General features: G+C 31.4%; 3 protein-coding genes across 3 annotated transcripts; 2 read left to right on the plus strand and 1 right to left on the minus strand.

The window, feature by feature from the left end:
- Nucleotides 1-289: 289 nt before the first annotated feature.
- Nucleotides 290-5,143, plus strand: LOC126889265 (mitochondrial import inner membrane translocase subunit TIM14). Its single transcript, XM_050657379.1, has 3 exons — nucleotides 290-406; nucleotides 459-666; nucleotides 4,927-5,143. Exons 1-3 carry the CDS (start codon nucleotides 404-406, stop codon nucleotides 5,073-5,075), a joined length of 360 nt encoding a protein of 119 aa, XP_050513336.1. The 5' UTR covers nucleotides 290-403; the 3' UTR covers nucleotides 5,076-5,143.
- On the minus strand, nucleotides 5,069-11,757 carry LOC126889261 (growth hormone-regulated TBC protein 1-A). Its single transcript, XM_050657374.1, has 5 exons — nucleotides 11,357-11,757; nucleotides 8,397-8,725; nucleotides 7,989-8,341; nucleotides 7,619-7,819; nucleotides 5,069-5,259 (listed from the first exon to the last, which is right to left on the minus strand). Exons 1-5 carry the CDS (start codon nucleotides 11,374-11,376, stop codon nucleotides 5,188-5,190), a joined length of 975 nt encoding a protein of 324 aa, XP_050513331.1. The 5' UTR covers nucleotides 11,377-11,757; the 3' UTR covers nucleotides 5,069-5,187.
- A 6,033-nt stretch (nucleotides 11,758-17,790) lies between these two features.
- Nucleotides 17,791-18,832, plus strand: LOC126889266 (60S acidic ribosomal protein P1). The gene is made up of 2 exons (XM_050657380.1): nucleotides 17,791-18,061; nucleotides 18,502-18,832. The coding sequence occupies exons 1-2, from the start codon at nucleotides 17,990-17,992 to the stop codon at nucleotides 18,766-18,768; spliced, it is 339 nt and encodes a 112-aa protein (XP_050513337.1). The 5' UTR covers nucleotides 17,791-17,989; the 3' UTR covers nucleotides 18,769-18,832.
- Nucleotides 18,833-23,203: the final 4,371 nt, after the last annotated feature.

Consider the following 23,203-nt stretch of genomic DNA (forward strand, 5'->3'; position numbering starts at 1 on the left):
ATAAATAAGTATAATAATAATTATAATTGCATTTATTACAACGCAAGATACCCTAAAGAGGTCCCGATTAAACCTCCGTCACAGAATAACTAACCATATGGTTAGTTATTCTGTGCCTCCGTTAACTAACGAGCTGTTAATCTAGACATAAAGTACCGGGCCTTAATGATTTTAATTTAACGTTTTAGAACTGTGAATTCAAATGACAAAATGAATTGTTTTCCTAAAGTTGTCGTCCATCTTTGAAATTTCGAGCGCCCTCTGTTGGAACTTAATTTTGCGAATACTGTTAACTTCTAAGAAAACACTACTTCTGTAAAAAGAAGATTTTGACATACCTAACTGTCAATGTCAAGTAGTAATTTTATTGAAATATGTAACTTTTGAAAAATTCTGGTGAAAAATGGTAAAAAATACAATGTTTAATATCGAATATTTTTTAAATAAATAATTTTCAGAATGGAATAATATTAGCAGGACTTGGTTTGGCAGCCGTTGGATTTGCTGGTCGATATGCACTTAGACAAATGCCCAATGCTGCTAAAACCTTTAATGAAGCAATGAAAAACCTCCCAAAGTTCGATTCTGCCTCAGTTGCCAACTCTAAATACTACAAAGGAGGGTTCGATCAAAAGATGAATAGGAGAGAAGCAGCTTTAATTCTAGGTAATATCATTTATTAGACATTAATATTTACCACAGAAAACAACAAAACGCACTACTTTTCCTCCATGTTTTAATCTTAACAGGTTAAGTGCCATGAGAGACCAACATGAACTCGCACATAAAACTGATATACCAGCCTCGTGATGCTGACATGGACACACACACGCTAGTTCGTCAGAAAATGCTGATGCTCAACAGTGGCTTCTCTAACTTATTTAAAATACACGGGGACATTGAGTGCTCAGCTAGATGGTCTAAGTCTAGAAACTATACTTGGCCTAAAATTCGCATTTTAGAGTGTTAGATTTTGATTTGAAAGTTAAAGAAAGTAATAGGAATACTTTTCAAAAAAAGTGATCGGCCAATGAAAATATTAAAATTTTTAATATGGTGACACTTAACCTGTTAAAGAAGGGTACTGGATATAAGACTTAAGTGTATAGAAAACCAACACACAACAGCAGATATCTAAATTACAAATCAAATCACATCAATGTTAAAAAGGGAATCATTGAATCATTATGACCTGTTGTAATGAAAATAATTCTTAGAAGAACAACATTTGTTTTAATAAAATGCGCTCACCGTCACAAAAAATGGGTCATTTTTGATGTCTCGTATCTCCTAAACCTGTTGTCCGATTTAAATAATTGTTTTAATATGTTATAGCCTTATTATTTAGCAATATCGCTGTAATAATATTGTTGCTAGATAGGTAAATTTTCATTGTATACCGGGTGTACCAATCAAACTGGGTTTTTTTCTCAATTTTCACAACACCCTGTGGAATATTCTAGCCTTTATAAAATATTGAAATTAAAACCCTACTATAACCCCAGGTTTTCTTAACATTCTGTTTTTTATTCATTCGCGTATGTTGGATAATAAAAAATTTAGGGACTTTAACAACTAGCCATGTTCTTTATCAATACAGGGTATTTCTAAATAAGTGAGACAAACTTTAAGCGGTAATTCTGTGTGAAAAAAATAATGACCCTTTGCTTTATAAACCTATGTCCGCAAATGCTTCGTTTCCGAGATACTGGATGTTGAATTTTTTTCTACAAACTGACGATTTATTTGTTGCTCTCAAACCGGTTGAGTATGCAAATGAAATTTGGTAGGTTTTAAGTGGTAGATATTGAGCATTTTTTCACATACAATTAAGAATTTTTTAGGAATTTAGACCTATTAATACATTACCGACAATTGAGAAACTCCTGGAGCTAGTTGTTTATGAGCAATTAATGGAACATGTAAAAAGGAATTCAATTTTAATAGAAAATCAATCTGGGTTTAGAAAGAACCATTCTTGTGAAACTGCATTACAACTAACAATCTGCAAGCTAAAGAATGATATAAAAGATGGTAAATACACTATTGGAATTTTTTTGGATCTGAAAAGAGCTTTTGAAACCATTGATAGAAACATTTTATTAGCTAAAATTGGACAATATGGAGTTTCCGGTAAGGTTTTAAGTTGGTTTGAGGATTATCTAAGCAATCGCAGGGAAAAAGTATGTTTTAATAATACAGTATCGACTGAGAAAGACATTTTGGTAGGGGTACCTCAAGGTAGTGTCCTTGGACCACTCCTCTTCATACTGGATATAAATGATTTGTTTTTGGATTGTGAATTTATCAATCTTTTTGCTGATGATACTTTGATAGCATGTAGTGATGTTAAGTTAGAGAATGCTGTAGAGAAGATGAACAGAACACTTGATCGAGTTAATAAATACCTCAACATGAATAAATTAAAACTAAATATTGATAAAATCAAAGCTGTTATTTTTACTACTAAATATAAGTATAGTTTAATAAATTTAAATCTGATTAATTTACACATTAACAATGAAGAGATCAAAGTTGTAAAAACGGCAAAATATTTAGGTTTTCAGCTTGATAACGTGCTGTCATTTGATGGCCTTTTTGAGTATATAAGTAAGAAAATTTCAAAAAAATTGTATTTTTTCACCAGAATAGCTCAAAATCTGTTGACTGAGACTAAAGTAACTGTATATAATACAATAATACAGCCACACTTTGATTACTGTGCATCGATTGTATATTTATTCAGTCTTAATAAAATTAGTCAGTTACAAAAACTTCAAAATAGAGGGATGCGCATCATATTAAGAGCTAGTAGAATAACGCCAATATTGATTATGTTAAAATCACTTGAATGTTTGTCAGTTCGTCAACGTTTGCATTACCTAACCATGGTTTTTGTGTATAAAATATTGAACTCGTTGGCTCCATCTTACTTTCAAAAATATGTTTCTTTTCAGAGAGATGTACATGATTATAATACAAGGGGTACAAATAATCTACATATTGTTGAGTTTAAAAATAGCTTTATGATGAATTCTTTAATTTGCAAAGGGTTTAAAGAATATAACGAACTACCTCTCGATTTAAGAACTTGTAGAAACATTAATACATTCAAGTACAGTTTAAAAAAATATATTATAGAGAATAAGATGGGTTGAATGTATTTGTGTTGCCTTATATGTATACTTATTGTGCTTACATTAATCGCATTAATATTTTATTCAAATGTTTGTGGCTTTCGATATTGACATTTTAATTAGTTTGAGTTTTTTACTTTTTAAATTTTAAATTATCAAATGTTGGTGGCTTTAGGTATTGACATTTTAAATTAGTTTTAGTTTTTTACTTTTTAAATTATGTTATGGACTATATCAATACTTGTATTGTTTTGACTATATGTACTTTAGCATGTTTATATTAGGTTATCCTATTTCAAATAAAGTATTATTATTTTTTTTATATTCACCATTGGCGTGCATACGTATATTTCCCATATGCACGCCAATGGTGAATATAAAATTTTTAATTGTATGTCAAAAAAGCGCGCAATAACTACTTCTTAAAACCTACCAAATTTCATTTGTATATCTCAACCGGTTTTAGAGCAATAAATAAATTGTCAGTTTGTAAGAAAAAATTCAACATTCCTTATCTCGGAAAGGAAGCATTTGCGGACATAGGTTTATCAAGCAAACAATCATTATTTTTTCATGCAGAATTACCCCTTAAAATTTGTCGCACTTATTTAAAAACACCCAATATTGATAAAGAACATGGCTAGTTGTTAAAGTCTCTAACTTTTTTATTATCCAACATAAGCAAATGAATAAAAAAAACAGGATGTTAAGAAAACCTGGGGCTATAGTTGGATTTTAATTTCAATATTTTTAAATGCTAGAATATTCCACAGGGTATTGTGGAAATTGAGAAAATAACCCAGTTTGATTGGTACACCCGGTATACAATGAAAATTTACCTGTCTAGCAACAGTATTATTACAGTGATATTGCTAAAGAATAAGGCTATAACATATTAAAACAATTATTTAAATTGGACAACAGTTTTAAGAGATATGTGACATCAAAAATGACCCATTTTTTGTGGTGCCCGTTTTTCGTGGCGGGGAGTGTATGATTATTCTTTGTCATTTACAGAACAACTTACAATGCTATCCTATAACATTCACAAGAAATAATATGAGAAAAATTCCAATAACATATTAAGAATTACCGGAAAAGCTTAAAACGATCGGAAATAAATTCAAAATTTCAACAAGAAACACATTGAGATCTATTTTATCTAAGACTGAACCTAACAATGATTAGGAAAGAACAAAGAATTGCATTTATAAAATATCTTGTGAATGTGAACATTTTTATTTAGGTGAAACATCAAAACCATTAAACATTAGAATAAGTAAACATCAATCTTATATTAAAAAAGTCGAATTTGATAGTTGTCAAGTCAAATATGTAAACATGCATGGGACAATGAACATTGAACATAGAGTTCAGTGGAAAGATTCAAGTATAGTCCTGAAAGAATCAGATAGTAAAAAGAGAAAAATCAAAGAAGCAGCTCTAATTATATTAGATGAAACCAATTGTGTAGCAAATTTCTAGACATACTAGTAGGATGTGGTTACCCATATTAAAAGAGGAAATCGATAGAAAGAAAATACCACAATTAGTAAGTCAATAACATATAGAGCATACATCATTTAGGTACATTTTAAACTAACACACATATAAAATCAAAATTTGGCGTTAACTTTGAGAGTAAATTAAGTAAGACCAAATACTTTACATGTCTAAATAGTATCATGAGGTTTTTTCCTAGTGATTTAGTATGGAATCACTAAAATGAGAATTTTACTGTCATCATTACTTTCACAAGAAAATAGTCTCAGAACAATTTTAATTCTAGGTGTTACCCCCAGTGCAAATAAAACTAAAGTTAAGGATGCCTTTAAGAAAGTGATGGCGGTAAATCATCCAGATAGAGGAGGGTCTCCGTATATAGCATCAAAAATCAATGAAGCCAAAGACTTTTTAGAAAAACACTCAAGGAATTAAAATAGTTTATTAAATTCAAATTGTATATAGATAAAAAGCTTAATAAAGATTTTACATAGAATAGACTAGATTTGTGTGCTTATTAAAAAAGTCAAAATTTGTTTTCTTTTGTTCATTTCTTGTATTTTTGCCTTAATCTTGAAATGGTAGCATTTGATAAATTTCCAGATAGTCGAAACACCTCCTAAAACAAAAGGAAATTATAAAATACCTTTAATTTAGAAATAAAGGTACAAAATAATACTTTATATATAAAAAAAAAGCATTAGATGATGATAATATTAACACTCCAGCGGACTGGCGAATTAAAATTACATGAACACACAGGTGAGACCCAAAATGAAATAAATTTTCTTAAACTATTTATTATAGTTCTATAATAGTAGTGTTTACTGATTCAATATAATTGCAATATTCAAGATTTGTTAGAAATAAACAAGAATATAAACATTCTCAACGTTTTTTGCTTTTATTTTTAGATTAAAACGAAATAAGAAAATGTAACCCGAAGGTAAATATTCAATTTAAAGGAAAAATAACACTGTACTAATTAACAAACACCACTTTTAAAAAAGTCCATACAGAAAATATTGGTAAAATATATTCGCTTAGCTGAGATTCATTTTGACAGATTCGGAGTAAGAAACATACAACACAAAAATTCCTACCTCACACTATTAACTGCTCAAATAAACTTAACGACGTTCTACACCTTCGGCAAAGAATTAAGGATTTGCATGAAATTTTAGTATGTTATAGTTTACTTCAAAAAACTAAGATTGGATTTTTTAAAAATTGTTTTACCGTACCGTTTAATTACTATTAAGGGTTAAAGTTAAGTTTTAACATGGGCTCTTATGGGAATTCTTAAAAAGTTAATACCTTTTGAGCCAAATTTACGATTTTTAATTATTTGTGCTTATATTAAAGGTTTTTTTGTAAGGAATAACATATTAAAAAATGAGGATTGTTTACCGTACCATTATTAAATAAAAGTGAAAATACTGCATTGTTACCAACTTTCGCTTGCATATAAGTTTCCCCCCCTTTCCTCTGAGAGGCATACCCCGCAACGAAGGTGTAGAATGTCGTTAATCTTTCATTACAAAAATAAGAATTATTGGAAATAGTGGGAGTGTATACTACACTCATAAAATTTTGTGGAATTTATGTCCTCAAAATATTTTTATTTTGTACAATAAATAATTTTCTCATACATTATATTATGGTGTATTAACATTTATGTTATTTATGTCTGTTTACTGTTAATAATATTGGTTATGAGCACATATGTTTGGTTGTGTAGTAATTTCAACTCACATCTAGCAACCTAACTTCCCAAAAAAATTACTAATATTACTAGACAGTTGTGTCTCAGATTAGCGAACCAGAATAATCAAATTTGGTCAATACATTCTCTGCAGCATGTTATATGTACATTTCAGAGGCAAGACTTACGGAATTTACAAAAATATCAGGTTTTGCAATAGCCTCTTTTGTTTGGAGCAGGTCTTGGGGTCCTCTTTCAAAAGAATGGCATCAAATTTTGTAGCTGTTTATGTGCTCACATGCTGTGATTTACTTACGTTATGTGTGTGCAACTAAACACTAAATATATGATGTAAACCTCCTCCTCCTCCTAAGTGCCTTCTGTATTGAGGTTGGCAATCAATATTTATTTATTTATTTATTTACGAGCCTTACCCATTATTACAAAATAATTTAAAAGCTAAAATATACATTATAACCTCAAAATAAATTTTTTTTTTTTAAATTCTATTCTGGCCTTGGTTCAGAACCTTTAGCCACGTAACTACATATTATTATACAATTATTAATTATACATAATTATATCAATTATAAATAATAAATACAACTATATAATTTTTTTTCTTTTTCACTACGGTAAGAACTAAAAACATACATAGGTTACAAAATAATATAATTAATTAAAGTAAATATCTCATTCATACATTACATAATACAAAAGAAATACCTATTCATTCAAACGATTAGTTTTACATTCACACTTTTAATTTAATTTTTTGAAGAAATGTCATAATTAGTTTAAAAATTTTAATGTTATCCACACTTAATAGCACATTTAAGTCTAGGGGAGTACTTAAACCTGCTTTTTCAAAATAAATTATAAAAATATGGCAAATTTCTCTCTGTTCTGGGCTTGATGAATTAAGTCAGTTTTAATGTTCAGGTCTCACAGCCATATAGTAATACAGATCACACATAACACTTTAGTGTTAGATAGATGTCCCATACTGATAATCCCATACTGTACTAAATTTAAGAGAACTACAGAAGTCATTTCAAATGGAGCATAAAGTTATTAAAAAAAATTACATGTTAGATCGGTTGAGACCTGTGAGGATTATTAGCACTATATTTCAAGTTCCATATATCTTTTTTTTAATTTGCTAGGAAATTATAATTGTAATTGTGGAGAAGGTATATAGGGTTTCAATACTTTCATATGGGTGAGGCCTCACAGGCCTATGGAGAGTTAAAAAATTAAATTAATTTCTTACTTGCATAAACAAATGACAGTTAATAACAGTCTCGTGGTTTCTCATGTCTCTAAAGCATCCAATCAGTTCCCCCAGTTCACTGGTTTGTAAAATCTGATCTTTGTGTAACCTTATGAGAGCTAATGCTACTCTGAATAAAATTTTAGATCCCTCATTAAATAGACAATCCCATATCCTGAACACAGTTTCAGCAGGTAATACCTAAAACATTAAGAATATCAAAAATTGTAACCCCTTCTGGGATTTTTGTAGTTCTTCTGTCTACTTTGTTCTACTTGCTACAGTTTTGCTGACAATTTCTTAAAAATTATTGATAATAATTATAACTGAATTATTTTAGCATATAGTTGGTTCTTTATGAAGTACTCACCTCTGAATAAAGGCAAATAAACCATTTGGTAGTACCCATGGCCCAAGGCATGCCCACATTACGGATATGCCTGTGCACTAACGGCTCATATTTAAGAACTAATTCGTCAAGAACATCGAGATCAGTCAGAAGGCCAGTCATTGTCACGATATAGTACTGAGGTAGAATATTCTCAACTAAGGCTTTCAGCAACCAAAAAGAAGCTTCTTCATCTTTGGTGGCCAATAACAAGAGTCCCGCTATGTAGTTGAGACCTTGACAATAGCCGACTTCTTTGTTTTGGTGTGCAAATGTGGCTAGTACATTGAACAACTCTTTCGGAAGATATTCATGGTTGCTAAAGTATATATTTTCTAAAAAGAGAAGGGTACTAAGTGGCATTAATGTATTAACGATAAATTTTTTTACCTGGAAATGTTCTAGGTAAGTCTATCTGTATAGTGTCAATAATATGTTGATTATCAATGTTCTTTTTCAAGGCACCATAACTCAAATTTGTTGAATTTCTCAAATTCTCAGCTCCAGACACTCTCATCCATACAGCAGTCCTCTGATTGCTTGGTACTCCTTTCCTTATGAATCTCTTTAGCACATTTGGTTTCCTATATACATCACCTTTTACGGTACTCCATCTTTGTGCCCTTCTTGTCAAAACTCTAATGTACCCAGACATAAAATTATCGTACACTTCATAGTTGAAATTGTCTGGACGTTCAAAACCATATTCATCCACTTTACTAAAAAATTTAGTTATTTACAATAACAATAAATTTAAAATCTATTAAAATTTCTTTTTAACACCTTGAGTACAGTGTGATGAACCATGTGTCACATATATCACACGCAATGAGCAGGTGAGACAACAAAAGTGGCCACGGGCACATAAGTTCAAAATATCCCAGTCAGTGAGCCTTTATTTGTTATGTACACCCATGCTCAACTTGTTAAATTGCTCGAGGACGAAAAAAAATTAATGAAAGAGTATATTATGGGATCTCAATGTGAATAAAAAGAAAACTGAATTCTTGTGTATTGGAGAACAAACATATCTCATATATTATTATATTAGACGGCATGACAACGATAAGGCACTGCTACGACTACAAATATCTAGGCATCAATATTTTGCACAATAGAACATTAGACAAAGCCATAAGAGAAAGAAATATGTCAGGTAGAAAAGCCATCACAATGTTAATCAGCATTTTATGGAACCAATTGGAAAAGAAAACAAAAAAAAAAGAATATATGGGACTATAGTAAAAAGTATCACTCTATACAGCTGTGAGGTATGGCAAAGAAAGAACACTAGCAATGCCGAGAGCAACAGAAATGGATTTTTGGAGAAGACAGCAGGAAGATCTAGAAGACAGTGGCGTGCTGGCCATATAAATGAATCAGTGCAATCACCTAGAGGCCGCAGCCACTTGAGGCTGATCAAATAGGTTTTTTTCAGAAAAAATTTTAGATGTAACAAAAAAAATGTTTTTTTAATTTAAATAACATTTAAATTAATTTTTTTTAAATTGTAAAATACAGTTTAAGTAAATGAATAAGACTCTACTTATATACATAAATTCTTTCAACAGATAATATTTACAATTTCCTTCAAACATCTAATATGGCATGTACTCTGCAGAATAAAAAAATGGAAAAACGCACATTTTTGACCGACTTATAGGAAGTATCGAAAAACGATTTGATCAAGACAAATCGTTTTATGATTATATAAGCACTCTACATCCTAGAAATTTTGATTCAATAAAAAATGGTATACCTTTAACGGCATTTAGATCATTTACTGAAAAATTAAAAAAAATATATCCTACCATATTATCTGCGACTACAATTAGAGAAGAAATCGTAGATTTTCTGATAAATGGATTATATTAAAAAATAGTATTTTGCAAAATACTGAAATTACAGAAGATGTAGTTAATGATGAACATATTCAGTCTACAGAAAATATGAAGGATGATATTTATTATTAATCTAAAATCTAAGTGATAATGAACATGAAGTAACAAATGACATAGTTGAAAACTTTCCCTTCATGTGGTACTAAAAAGTGTAAAACTTGTTGTGAAAACTTTCTCTCCGTGTGGTACTAAAAAGTGTGAAGATTGTATAGCTTGCTGTTTACATATAAAGTTGACAGATTATAGAACAGATGTATTTGACGTTTATAGTTGTCATTGTATTAAAGTTGTAAAAGTTATAAAGTATTGTAATATTTTTGGTGTTTGAATAAAGTTTTTTTTGAAGCAGAGCAACAATGGTATTAATTAATATATTTTTTGTATTGAAAAACAATAATTTTGAATAGTTTCCTGATAGTCACATGACATGACAGACATAAAAGTCACAGGTGAGGCCAGATTAACCCACGCCTAAAAATTGAGTATCCGTGTATCTACTAGTGTAGTGCTTACTGTATATTTATTAAGGAAATTATGGTTTCTGCCTTACTGCATACAATATTGTCCAATGTCATTTATTATATAAAGCCATAAGATGGCTTATTCTTAAATAAAAAATATAGTAAGTTTAACAAAATTTCATTCAGTTCAAAGTTTTATGTTTGATTTAAAAATAATTTATATTTTTGTCTTTTTGATTTTATAAATAACGAATAAAACATCTTGATAATAGAAGGTAAAGTGAGGATGGGAGGCTGCTTTTCTATAAAATCACCGGGCCACTTGAAAAGTTCCAGCACGCCACTGCTAGAAGAGAAAGGATTACAAATGAATGCATTAGAGGAATATGGGAATCAAATGAACAATCACAGATGACTTATCTACAAAACAACTTATCTGGTTCAGACATACCTATACAAAGAATTGATGAATAACGAATACCAAAGAAAATACTAGAATGCACCTAGAAGGAAAGAGAAAACAATGTAGACCAAGAAAAGGTTGGAGCGAAGGAATAGACAAAGACCTGAGAGAAAGAAACATAGAGACAACCCTACAAAGTGGCGATTGGAAGTCGGAGAATGTTATAAACCGACATGTAGTAATGGTAGTAGATTAGAAATGGAACATATTTGTTCAGAATGTCAAAAAACCAAAGAAAAATTATTTCATTGATCTTGAAAAAGATGTATTTTGAATTGATAGAGAATGTGCAAATTCTGGAGAAAAATAATAATAATAATGAGAAAACCTAAAAATATTTCTTAAAAACGTTTCCATTCTTGCAGACAAACAACTATATTCTATTCAAACTAAAATCGATTTAATAACGGTACATTTAATATCTTCAATCAGAACTAATAGCACTGATAACTTATGCAGGTTTTTCCAAAATAAATTTCCTATTTATAGTTAATCAATGAAAATATTAATACAAATTATAAACACCTGAATGTGGATTTAGCCATGACTTGACTTCATTGTATCAACATCATATTTCACACTATATTCTGTATTTCACAAACCACTGACAGGAACAATAGATGAATCATTTTTCTGTTATAATTACTGTTAAGTAAGTTAAATTATCAATCTTCTGGGTCAACTCGAAACACAACACTCTTCAATTGATATATAAAAGAAAATGTACATCTAGATTAACCTAATAAAAGGATTTATATAATTCATTTTGATACATATGACTCATTCAAAAATTGTTATTCGTCGCACAGCCAGTTTTCTTTCATCTTTTACTCATATTTCACCACCACACGACACATTCTTGAGTGGTTTTCAACGGAAATTACAAACCACCCAAATTTTCGGGAAATACCTCTAATTTCCATATAGCTAAGGGCGTTTCCCATTGACAACAAGAACCGTACGGTATTTGTAATTTGGATAAAACGAGATTTTAATATCTTACATAAATAAGTAATACGTTGTGATTCAGCCCATAAAATAAAGTTAAGGGACAACGAAATCATAGTTCATACCACATACCATAGAGAAATAAAAACAATTCATATCATACAACAAAGTAGAAAGAATTTCGATTGCGGTTCAATTCAAATTTCCCACTTTGTGCAAACCTACTTTAATTAATCGTTTAGTTACTTTACTACTTTACATTATTGTGTTGGTGAGCATGCCGATTGACTTGCATGTCCGCACAACGCCAAGGATTATAACCGAACCAAACCGACTACAAGCACAAGCCGATTGCAGATCCCAGCTTTCTACGCATACGCGGTACGAATGGGAAATGGGAATGGATTATTATAAGTTTTGGAGATGTACTTATTATAATTTCACCTAAAATATAATGCAAGGAATTGCAAGGGGTTTTTAGAACGTTTTTAGCTCTATTGTTAGTACCATTTGATCGTACGCTAAACATACTTGTTGCTGAAGGAACGGATTCTCTCTTTTATAGGGGGCATTGCGAGTAGATGTACCAACACCGACGGATAGGGCTTTTCATCGATTGTCATTTGTTTCGAGCTTCTGTCATGTGTCACATAATATTAATATATCTACGTCATACGTCTTTGGTTTGTATCATTGGATATACCAATAACGTATGACGTAGATATATTAATATTTAGTGACACATGACAGAAGCTCGAAACAAATGACTGTGAATGAAAAGCCCTATAGCTCCAGGCAGTGCCTCTTAAGGCACGTTCTGAGGATTTTCCGCTTACAACCGAGGATGGTGTTATTGTGTGATTGGTTGAGTGAGGCATAGAGACAAGCTCTGTAGTCGATAATGGGCCTTATGTAGGTTTTGTAGGTGTGTAGGAGAGTCTTGTTTGATATACCTCCAAACCGTCCAGATAGCGCTCCACGGAGTTTAGCTCTATTCCTTACCTTATTTAAGTGTATCCCTACCTTATTTATGTGTTGGATATCAATGTTCCAGTTGAGTGTCCTGTTGATATGTACACCCAAATAGACTATCGATGAACGGAATTCAAGAGCTTCGCCCTGGATGGTTGTCCTAGCCCGTTCGTTACGAGAGCTATTAGGATGTCTGAAGGCAATCATTTGGATTTTGGTTGGATTGAGGGTGACCCTCCATTTGTTAAACCAGGTAACTATTTTATTTAGTTGTGTTTGGACTCTATCGAAGACAGAGGGGTGTACCTGCATAGGGGTACTCAGCGTACCGTATGCAGTTGCTGCAGTGAGCAAAGCAGTATCGTCGGCTTATATAGTAGGATGGACTCGGTTCGAAAGCCAATTTGAGCAACAATTTTAGCCGTGGCAAGTTCAATTTCGTTAATTTGTTGTTGCAAAACAGCCAGCGAAAGGTCCAAAATGGCTTTTTTGCAATTGCATTATTTATTGTAAAAATAACTTTTTTATTCTTTAAGGCCCTAAAATGAAGATCTTTCAATTCCAAACAAAAAAATTTGTAAAGCCCGATCGATGAACTTATTGCTTAGATATTATAAACATAGGCGTAACCAGGGGGTGGTTTTGGGGGTTATAACCCCCCATTGGGATCTACTTTGAGCTCTATTATACGCTTAACACCAATATGTGTTGTTGACAAATCAAGCCATTTTGAAGATGTAAATCATGATGATGATCATCCTGGTTACGCCGTTGATTATAAATTGTTTATCCCGAGAGGTCAAATGTCAAAGGCTATACTTAACTTTTTGCAAAAATATCTTAGAGAGTTAATCGTAGATCCAGTCTCCGTCTAAAGACTTAAGACTTATATTTTCATATTCTGGTAAAGATGGTAAAGATTTCAATCTACAGTAGACTCCCTCTATAACGAGAACTGAAATTGCGGACTAATTACCTCGTTATAAGCGGATCTCGTTATATCAGACAACAATAATATTGAAATGTTTTGATGCCTCTTACGTAGTTTATTAGGAGTCGACGATCGACCTGAACAATAAAACTTCGTACCATCGTAAATTTACCATCGTAAATTGTACCTAACGTTCCTACAATATGTATTAAATATCGGTCGATAGATAAATACATGATACTATAAAATTATAACAAGATAATATATTGCGCATCTCGAAGAGAAGATAGTCGTGACGTGTAATGTACGAATGATTTCCGATTATAGTATTTTTACTACAAAAACGTTATTACGTAGGTCAAAATTTTTGACGTAAGAGAACTGTCAAAACATTAGAATGTGACTTTTCATTATATAAACTTTTCATTAATAAACATGGCAATAATGAAAAGTCACATTCTAATCTTTTGACAGTTCTCTTACGTCAAAAATTTTGACCTACGTAATAACGTTTTTGTAGTAAAAATACTATAGTTTGAATTGCTCGCGGTTGTATAGTCCAGGCTGTATGGTCGCCCCCGTCAGGTAAATTACTCCGATTCGATTTTTTTGCACAAATTTACTAAAAAAGTTCCTTTTAACAAATCCACAGGGTGCCGGGAGGTGCCGCGGTCAGAAAATTGTTTAAACAATTTTTTTAAACAAATTCAAAAAATTAATTTTTTCAATTCCTTCAATTTTCTTAGATTTTTTGGGTCATTATAAGCAAAAAAAGTCTCTTGTGATTTTTCTCTAAAATTTATTTTTGTCGAGTTATACGCGATTTAATATTTGAAAAACGCGAAAATCGCCATTTTTAAGGCTTAATAACTCAGTTAAAAATTATTACTATGAAAGTTAGAAAGTGACCAAATCAAAGTTTAAAGTCCACCCTACAAGATCCTGAAGAAACTTTTGTCATTATTTTATTACTAAGCTGTTATTTTTAATTATTAACATTGAGCGCTAACTGCATTTAGGCGGCCGTCAATAGTGAGTGCGAAAGAGATGCACCATTCCGGCCGTCTAATGGTGCATCTCACTTGCACTCACATTGACGGCCGCCTCACTTAGCGCTCATGGTTAACCATTAAAAATAACAGCTCAGTAATAAAATAATGACAAAATTTCTTCAGGATCCTGTAGGGGGGCTTTCAATTTTGATTCAGTCACTTTTTGACTTTCATAATAATAATTTTTAACCGAGTTATTAATATTAAGCCTTGAAATGGCCATTTTCGCGTTTTTCAAATTTTAAATCGAGTATTCGCTTCAAGCGTAACAAAGTGTCAAAGCAAAATCGACCGACCTGTTCATGGTGGCGGTTGCTTGAATCTTTGTAAGAACGCTTTATTGTATGTTTAAATGGGACATTTAAAAAAAATGCCATATCACGTATCACGTTATTTTTTGTGTTGTTCACTGTAAAAATACATGGAAAACTAGTGATCTGAAATACTTTTATTTTCCTCGTTCCCAAAAAAATTAGACCAAAGAATAAAATTAATTAACGCTGTTATAAGGATAAAGTGAGGTTAACTTTTTCTATATATACAAAGGATGTGGCAATATACACATGATATAATAATATTATTTACGTTTTTATAAGTTTTGTACATACACTTTTTATCTCTGATAAATCCGAATTGAGTCCAAAAAGTACGGATACAGTATGTCCTATATAACCTCACTATCGAAAATTATGTCAATAAAATCTTTATTAACGACAAAAAATATTTTTGTTTAACTATAAATGACATTATAAAAGAATAACTAATGAATTCTAACAATTTGTTATATAAAATTTGTATAAAAATAAAATATTTAAGTTTAACAAAATAATCCCATAAGAGTCAATAGGGCTTTTCATCGATTGTCATTTGTTTCGAGCTTCTGTCATATGTTGTATAATCTGTGTATAATATTAAAATACACGGATTATACGACATATGACAGAAGCTCGAAACAAATGACTGTGAATGAAAAGCCCTATACTAAAACGTCCTTACAAAACTGACAGCATGTCACGTGACTGTAAATTTCTGTAAATAGGGCTTTTCATCGATTGTCATTTGTTTCGAGCTTCTGTCAAATGTTGTATAATCTGTGTATAATATTAATATACACGGATTATTCGAGATATGACAGAATCTCGAAACAAATGACTGTGAATGAAAAGCCCCATAGAGGGGAGACGCACGGAGCAAATAACTCAACAACAGTCAATTTTAGAGAAAAATTACAAGAGACCTTTTTGGCTCATATTGACCCAAAGAATCTAAAAAAATTATACGAAGTAAAAAAATTGATTTTTTAAATTTGCTTTAAAAAATTGTTAAACAATTTTCCGACCGCGGCACCTCCCGGCACTCTGTGTATTTGTTATAAGGCACTCTGTGCACTTTTTAAGTGAGTTTGTGCAACAAAATCGAATCGGAATATGTTACCTAACGGGGGCGACGATACAGCCTGGACTATAAGCTAACAACAAGCATTCAAATTTCGGTCTCCAGTTACGTCATGCGATGCGCGAACTTGGACGTATTTGCGCTAGGGCAATAAACTATCTTGTTGTTTATAGTATCATGGATAAATAGAAAGAAGTTTATTGCAGGCGGTGTTTATTACACCACTGGCCTCGATAATAACACAGATGTTGGGAATTTATATATACAAGCAGTTGGGTATTTATTTATAGCCATTACTTCGCTAAAAACAGATAAAAAAGCATATTCTTCGATTTCATTTTTCCTCGTTATAACCAATTATGCCTGGTTCAATAGGAATTTCATGAGACATCTCGCGTACCTCGTTATAAGCGAAACCTCGTAATATCCACTGTATTAACATGACTTACAATTTACGAAGATTGATATAATTATGTAAAGATCTGGACTGAAGGAGTAGTTAAGGTACACCTGGTTCCAAAAAAAACTGATACGACTCTTGACGCGTATTTTGTAGAAAATTGAGCAGTGTATTTTGAAGGATAAATACTTAATATTTACATACTGTCAATGTCACTGCCAAATCTTAAAATTTGTCAGATGGCTTATTCTGTTCCACGGTTATTAGACTTTATTATTAATCTTTATTATTAATCCTTTCTCCGCAACTGAGAGTATCTTATCAACTGTATTGTTTTTAAACAATAGATGATAAAATAAAAATATTGACAGTTAAAAAATGTGAACATTATTGCATTGTGTGTGGCCTAAGTTTGGGCTGAAAACTGAAATGTATTACATTTTTACAAAATTTTGGAATATGTTTAATTACGTAGACCAATTTTAACAGTTGTTTTCAATACATATTTCAATCATCTACAAATAGTTTCTAATGTCTTTTGATGTCAAATAATTAGGGAAGCTGGAATTCAACAGTTTAGAATTTTACATTGAGTTAATGCAAAATTGTGACGCATGTCAAAATTCTCAATGTATTTTAATTGTATTCATTTTTTTCGAATCCTGAAAAAACTAATAAATATTTTTGAAAAATTTAAACTCAGAATGAAATGCTACATTATTACCGAGGGCTGAAAGTCCCTGAAAACTTCTATAATATTTATTTTAATAAGTTACATGGATGAAAATAAAAAAAGGTGTGATATTTAATTTCAAATATTTCATTCAATAGAAACTGCTTGTTTATTCTAAGGGGCTTTCCGCCCTCGGTAATAATGTAATCTTTCATCCTGCGTTTAAATTTTTCTAAAAGACTTATTAGTTTTTCATGAATCAGTTGTTTGTTGCTTGTTTATTTTATTATTTGTCTGTCATAATCAATATAATGTCAAATCAATCAAATACACTGCTCAACATGATCAAATCTTACTAAGAGTCGTATCAGTTTTTTTAGGAACCGGCTGTACCTACCTACCTTTAGGTATATAAAATTATTAAAATTTTGATGTATTTTAGGTGAAATTATATTATGAAAAGTACATATGTGATGTAAGTACATATCCATAAACTTATAATAAAATAAACCATTCGTACCGCGTATGCGTAGAAAGCTAGGATCTGCAATCGGCTTGTGCTTGTAGTCGATTCGGTTCGGTTATAATCCTTGGCGCTGTGCGGACATGTAAATTGATCATGGTGGCAGTTGGTGGAACTGCTTGTCATTGATACTGTCAGTGTCATGTGTAGGAAAATTTAACCTCCTTCCTCTTTCTTTTCAAAGTCAACAAGACGTGTGCTTGTTCTCGTTGAGCTAAGGCCTATTTTTCTGGCAACTTGCACGAAATATAACAAATAATAAACATGTCTACCAGCGCTGAACTTGCCTGCGTTTACTCAGCCCTCATCTTGGCCGATGATGATATCGCCGTAACTGTAAGTAATTTTTATTTATATTTTTATAATTGCGTAGTTCACTTTTCATCCATTAAAATTTCAATAATAAATACCCATCCACCACGTTTAATGCAGTGTAGTAGCAATAGAATACAATATAATTGCGTTTGGCTAGGTATTTTTTATTGTTTCATTCAAAACATGAAAATATATTATGAAAATCGTTTTTGAGGTTAGGAAATGTTTTCGTAACCCTTTACCGTTTACCCCACACTTATAAGCCGGCCTCGTCTATTTTCGATATAGAGAGAGGTGTGCTAGCTGTGGGAACAGCGATGTCTTTTTTAGTGTATGGTGGCTCAGCATAAATCTGAAACCACCAAAGGAAAATCAGAGACAAACCATAACAAAAAAATGTGTAGCCATTCTTTCTTTGTTATCTACCTTTTAAAATCTAAAGCAACTTGTTTTGGTTGTAGGGTGAGAAAATCCAGACCATCTTAAAAGCCGCCAATGTAGAGGTAGAACCTTACTGGCCTGGTCTTTTCGCCAAAGCACTTGAGGGAGTAAACATCAAGGATCTAATCACCAACATTGGATCTGGAGTAGGTGGAGGCGCTCCAGCAGGTGGTGCCTCAGCTGCTGCCCCAGCCGCTGCAGCTGCAGCAGCTCCTGCCAAGGAAGACAAGAAGGAGTCTGAACCTGAAGAGTCTGATGATGATATGGGTCTTGGACTCTTCGACTAGAAAAGTACAAGTGTTTTTTTAAGTACATACATGACTTGAGGAATAAAGTTATTTTTTATTTTTATATTTTGATTTCATTTTCTTTTCCAATTTAGAATATACCCTGGAAAAACTTACTAAAAATAGTGTTTGCTACATATAAATATGGCTTTATATGAGGTCAATTGCAAATTTTCAACAAGTCTTAATTATTTCTCTCCTGTCCTTTTGCCCCTATTATTGTTCATGTGATGAATTTTGTATCTGCTGCTTGTATCCTTAGTGTGACCAACTCCAATTCAGTCGAATTCGGGACAAGGCTAAAAAAATACCTAAAATCCGGGACATTCCCATGAAAATCGGGCCATTTTTTTTTAATATAAAACTTAAATCGTTTTATTGATTATTTATCATTATGTTGAAAAAAAAATTTTTTATGGAAAGGGTTGTAAATGATAATCCCACTTTTGTTGGTTTTTGACGTTTGGGATTCCAATCCGGAAATCGTTCTCAAAGAAAGAAAAATTAGAAAATCAACTGATGTTGGACTTCAATGTAAATAGAACCTTAGGTTAATATAAAAATATAATTATCATAATTACATTGTTATGTTTTTAAATCATCTTTTCAGATGACGATAATTAAAATACAGAAACTGAAAAAATCCAGAGTTTGATTTCTCGTACAACTATAATACCATGAAATAAAATGCATGAGTTTTTGATGTGGTATTAGTTTTACACTTTACACTAGACTACTAGATACTTTAGGTCGACTATTAGAAATTGTCGACTTTTTTTCGTCCCACCAATTCAGTTTGACGTGAATTCTTAAATGAAAATTTGAAAATAGAATTTTACCAAACCGTTTAAAATTCGGATGACCCGGAAGCCTTTTCCGGGACGCCAGGTCACGACTTCGTAATTCGGGCCATGTCCCGGATTTTTCGGGCTAGTTGGTCACACTATGTATCCTACTCTGGTGTCTCCTCTTAAAATCCACTTTTCTGCTCCATTTATCAATGTTGGCCTATGTATTGTTTCATTATGTCATCAGCAAATACACATCACTGCATTTATCTTGATAATTATTCTTGACACTCTTATATTTTTCTCCTTGTGTGTTGGTACAATTATTGCATTTGACCATTCTCTAGTAGGCAAAATTTTTTGTTCTGTATTAGATTTAGGATGTATAGTAATCTTCTCTTTGCTTTCCTATACATTTCAACATTTCTGAACTAACTTGATCGTTCCCATGAGCTCTCCCTGTCTTTTTTATTTCTTCCTCTAGTTCTTCATGTATACCTAGGTTCTGTTTTCCGCTGATCTACCATTTATGTTTTTATTTTCATTATTCCTTGCTCTCTGCTTAACAGTTGCTCTTAAGTGTTTTTTCCATCTTTCTATTTTATCCATGTCATTGGTAAATACAGTTTAATTTTTGGTCATTATTTGTCTTAGCTTTATTTCTTTGTTGCTAGGATTTTCATGGTTCTATAAACAATTATACTGTAGTACCAATGATGATAAAACAATTTTACATTTTTTTAACTACAGTAAAACCTCCGTTAACCGAAACATCGTTTAACCGAAATGGCTGACATAATTTCGTCAATTTAAAAAAACCAATAAAATTAAGGAAAATGAACATATTGAGATCATTTTTTTTGAGAAATCTATTTTCTTTTGTGTTTTCCTTTGGCAATGATGTTTTGCAGCTATATCTTTCCAATACTATGCAATTTTATACAAGAAGAATGCAAAAAACAATGTTATTTTTATCCGAAACGGCCTCCCCCCAATTATTCCGGTTAACGGAGGTTTTACTGTATTTTCTTTGATTTTTTCTTCCACAATTCTCTCGGCTTTTCTTTTTCTCATTTTTGACTATCACTTTGTATTCTCTGTATTTTGTATCTTAATATTTTTGGTGCGTTTTATCTTGATTTTGATTTTTATTTATTCCATCATGGTGTCCATTTCTCTTTCTGATTATTTCTTGTGGTCCCACATACTAGTTTTGCTGTATTTATAATCATAGGGTTTTTAAATCTTCCCCATTCTATTATTTCTGTCATTTCTCCTCTGATTGTATCTGATTTTCTTTGTTTCTTCCCTTAGTTCATGGTGTTTAATTATTTCCTTGTATTTCTTATTCTTGTCCTCTGTGATTTTTATTTCTATCTTTTGCTATTAACTGTAGTTTCCAATAGGTAGTTGTCACTGCATATTTGATAGCTTCTCACCCTTACGTCTCCTCTTTCTTTTTTTGGACTACAGCATAGTCAACAATTCTGGACCTTAGAGGTAAAATACACTATGTCAACATGGTGTTGTTCTGTTTTGTTGATTTTAATCCACTTAGGATTAAACAAATTGGTTATATATTATTGTTATTAAAATATGGTCATATTGTCTTTTAACCAATTATGGGATATATCGGATTTTTATTAACATCCTAAGTGCCCTAAACTTTGTTGCAAACAAGCTAAACACAATTGCTCAAATGACAGTGTAGTTTACCTCCGAGGTCCAGAATGGATTGCTTGTTTTTGATGTGACTTCTCTTGTAATCTTATGTATATTTTATGTTAAAATGTCATGTGGGAATTCACCTAATAGTCTTCCATTATTGTTGATTTTAAAATCTCCCTTATTGTCCTATAATGTCACTCCATTTTCTAATTATTTCCCACTCTAACATTTGTATCTCCTGTGATTGTTATTTTCGCAATCATTTATTACTTCTTGCAGTTTGTCCTACCTAGAACTCAATTCTTTTCATTTTTGTTGTATCTTGATCGGGCCCATAGAATATATAATATTGATTTATTTGTTTCTATAAAATCCCTGTTTCACCAATTTTGTATCACTTCACTGACTGGTTTTGCATTCCAATGTAGGTATTCTTCAAAAAGTGCAAAGAATAGTAAAGAGGCAAGAGTTGCAAAAGTGCAAAAAATAGTAGAAAAAGGCAAGAAATTGGGTGCTACTATAGTATGAGATCTACCCTCGCGTTAGGAGAAGAATTTATTATTTGAATTTTACAAATAATCCTTTGTTATCTCTATTTACTATTTTAGTTGAGAATAAGCCAATTTTGTAGCTTATTCTCAATTAAAATAATAAAGTATTAGTTGTTTAAATAGAATTAAAATAGTAATTCTTCTGATTTATGCATTTTACTCACTTTGTAAAGATTTTCATCATAGTGTGCAACAAACCCTTCCGAAAAAGATTACAGCCACACAAGTAGGTATGTATAGAGTGCCAGCTAAAAAAAATTTTACAAAGTGCATAAGGTGCATAAATCATGAAGAATTATTACTTCATTAATAATATTATATTATATTATTGTTTTAATTTAGTAAATTGATACTTTGTCATATCAATTTCCAATTTTGGTTGGGAATAAGCCACAAAATTGGCTTATTTTGCACACTAATGGATAGAGATAGGTAGTAGACCGCATACTAAAGGTATCACCAGAAATTGAACAAAAGCAAGGACACAGAATAACATGGTTAGTTATTCTGTGGCAAGGATAAAAGTAAGGTAAGGTAAGTTACTATTAGATAGGCAACCAAGAATACGCACAAAAAGGCATTTTCAAAATTAAAGGATTTTTACCAATTTTTTTCAAAAATAGGCACTTTGAACCGATCAAACTTACAGATCATATAAACAATACATACATCTAAAAAGTAAATTGTAAAACAGTAACGATTAATTTCATTTGGGGTGCTAATTAGGGGGATATTTTTATGATTTTTAACAAAAAAGGAATCAACTTCATTTTGAGCGTAACTCGCATAGTTTTTTGTTCTTTTATAGGCTACATTTTTGATAAGAATATTTTTTCGGCAAAATACTCACTTTTTGAGATATTTGCGAAAAACTATATGAAAACGTGCTTTTTTGGTTGAAAAATTTTTGGGCTATACGCTGTGAGCTCGTACGTAGAAGGGATATTTACAAATTCGCGAGCGCCAGTAGTGGCAAGTCTGTAAACGATTACTGGAAATTTGACATAAATGTCAAAGTGATTAATTTAAAATTAAAATTAAAAACATTAATTATAAAAAGTATTAGTTTGTCAAAGCTGTGTTATATATTTTTACCTTAAATATACAATACGTTTTAAATACTGAATTTAAGTTTATTTAATGTTCCGTAATATCTAATTATAAACTAATATATTAATCTTACCGCCATCTACACGATAATTGTGAAAGTATCCGAAGTACGAAATTCATATTTTATCAATAGAACGTCAAAATGATTAGCAAAATCTTAAAAAAATCGATTATAATTTAATTACTTTTTTGCGTTGTAAATATTAAGCCATAATAATTAAATAATAAATTTAAAAATTACCAGTGAAAGTTGATTAGTAATCCGCCAGGAGCGACACCAGCGAAGCTCACAATTAGTTAGAATTAGTCAATTTTTTA

The sequence above is a fragment of the Diabrotica virgifera genome, chromosome 8 (genome assembly GCF_917563875.1).
Source record: "Diabrotica virgifera virgifera chromosome 8, PGI_DIABVI_V3a".
NCBI classification, from domain to species: domain Eukaryota; kingdom Metazoa; phylum Arthropoda; class Insecta; order Coleoptera; family Chrysomelidae; genus Diabrotica; species Diabrotica virgifera.

Excerpts from the sequence above, each read along its gene's own strand:
- LOC126889265 (XM_050657379.1), top strand. Across the intron at positions 667-4,926 it reads AGAAGCAGCTTTAATTCTAG|GTGTTACCCCCAGTGCAAAT; the intron begins GTAATATCATTT and ends TTTTAATTCTAG.
- LOC126889261 (XM_050657374.1), bottom strand. The coding sequence starts at position 11,376 with ATGGCTAAATCCACATTCAG. Across the intron at positions 7,820-7,988 it reads TTATTTGCCTTTATTCAGAG|GTATTACCTGCTGAAACTGT; the intron begins GTGAGTACTTCA and ends TTAATGTTTTAG. Across the intron at positions 5,260-7,618 it reads ACTGTCATTTGTTTATGCAA|GAGGTGTTTCGACTATCTGG; the intron begins GTAAGAAATTAA and ends CTTTTGTTTTAG.
- LOC126889266 (XM_050657380.1), top strand. The coding sequence starts at position 17,990 with ATGTCTACCAGCGCTGAACTTGCCTGCGTTTACTCAGCCCTCATCTTG. Across the intron at positions 18,062-18,501 it reads ATGATGATATCGCCGTAACT|GGTGAGAAAATCCAGACCAT; the intron begins GTAAGTAATTTT and ends TTTTGGTTGTAG.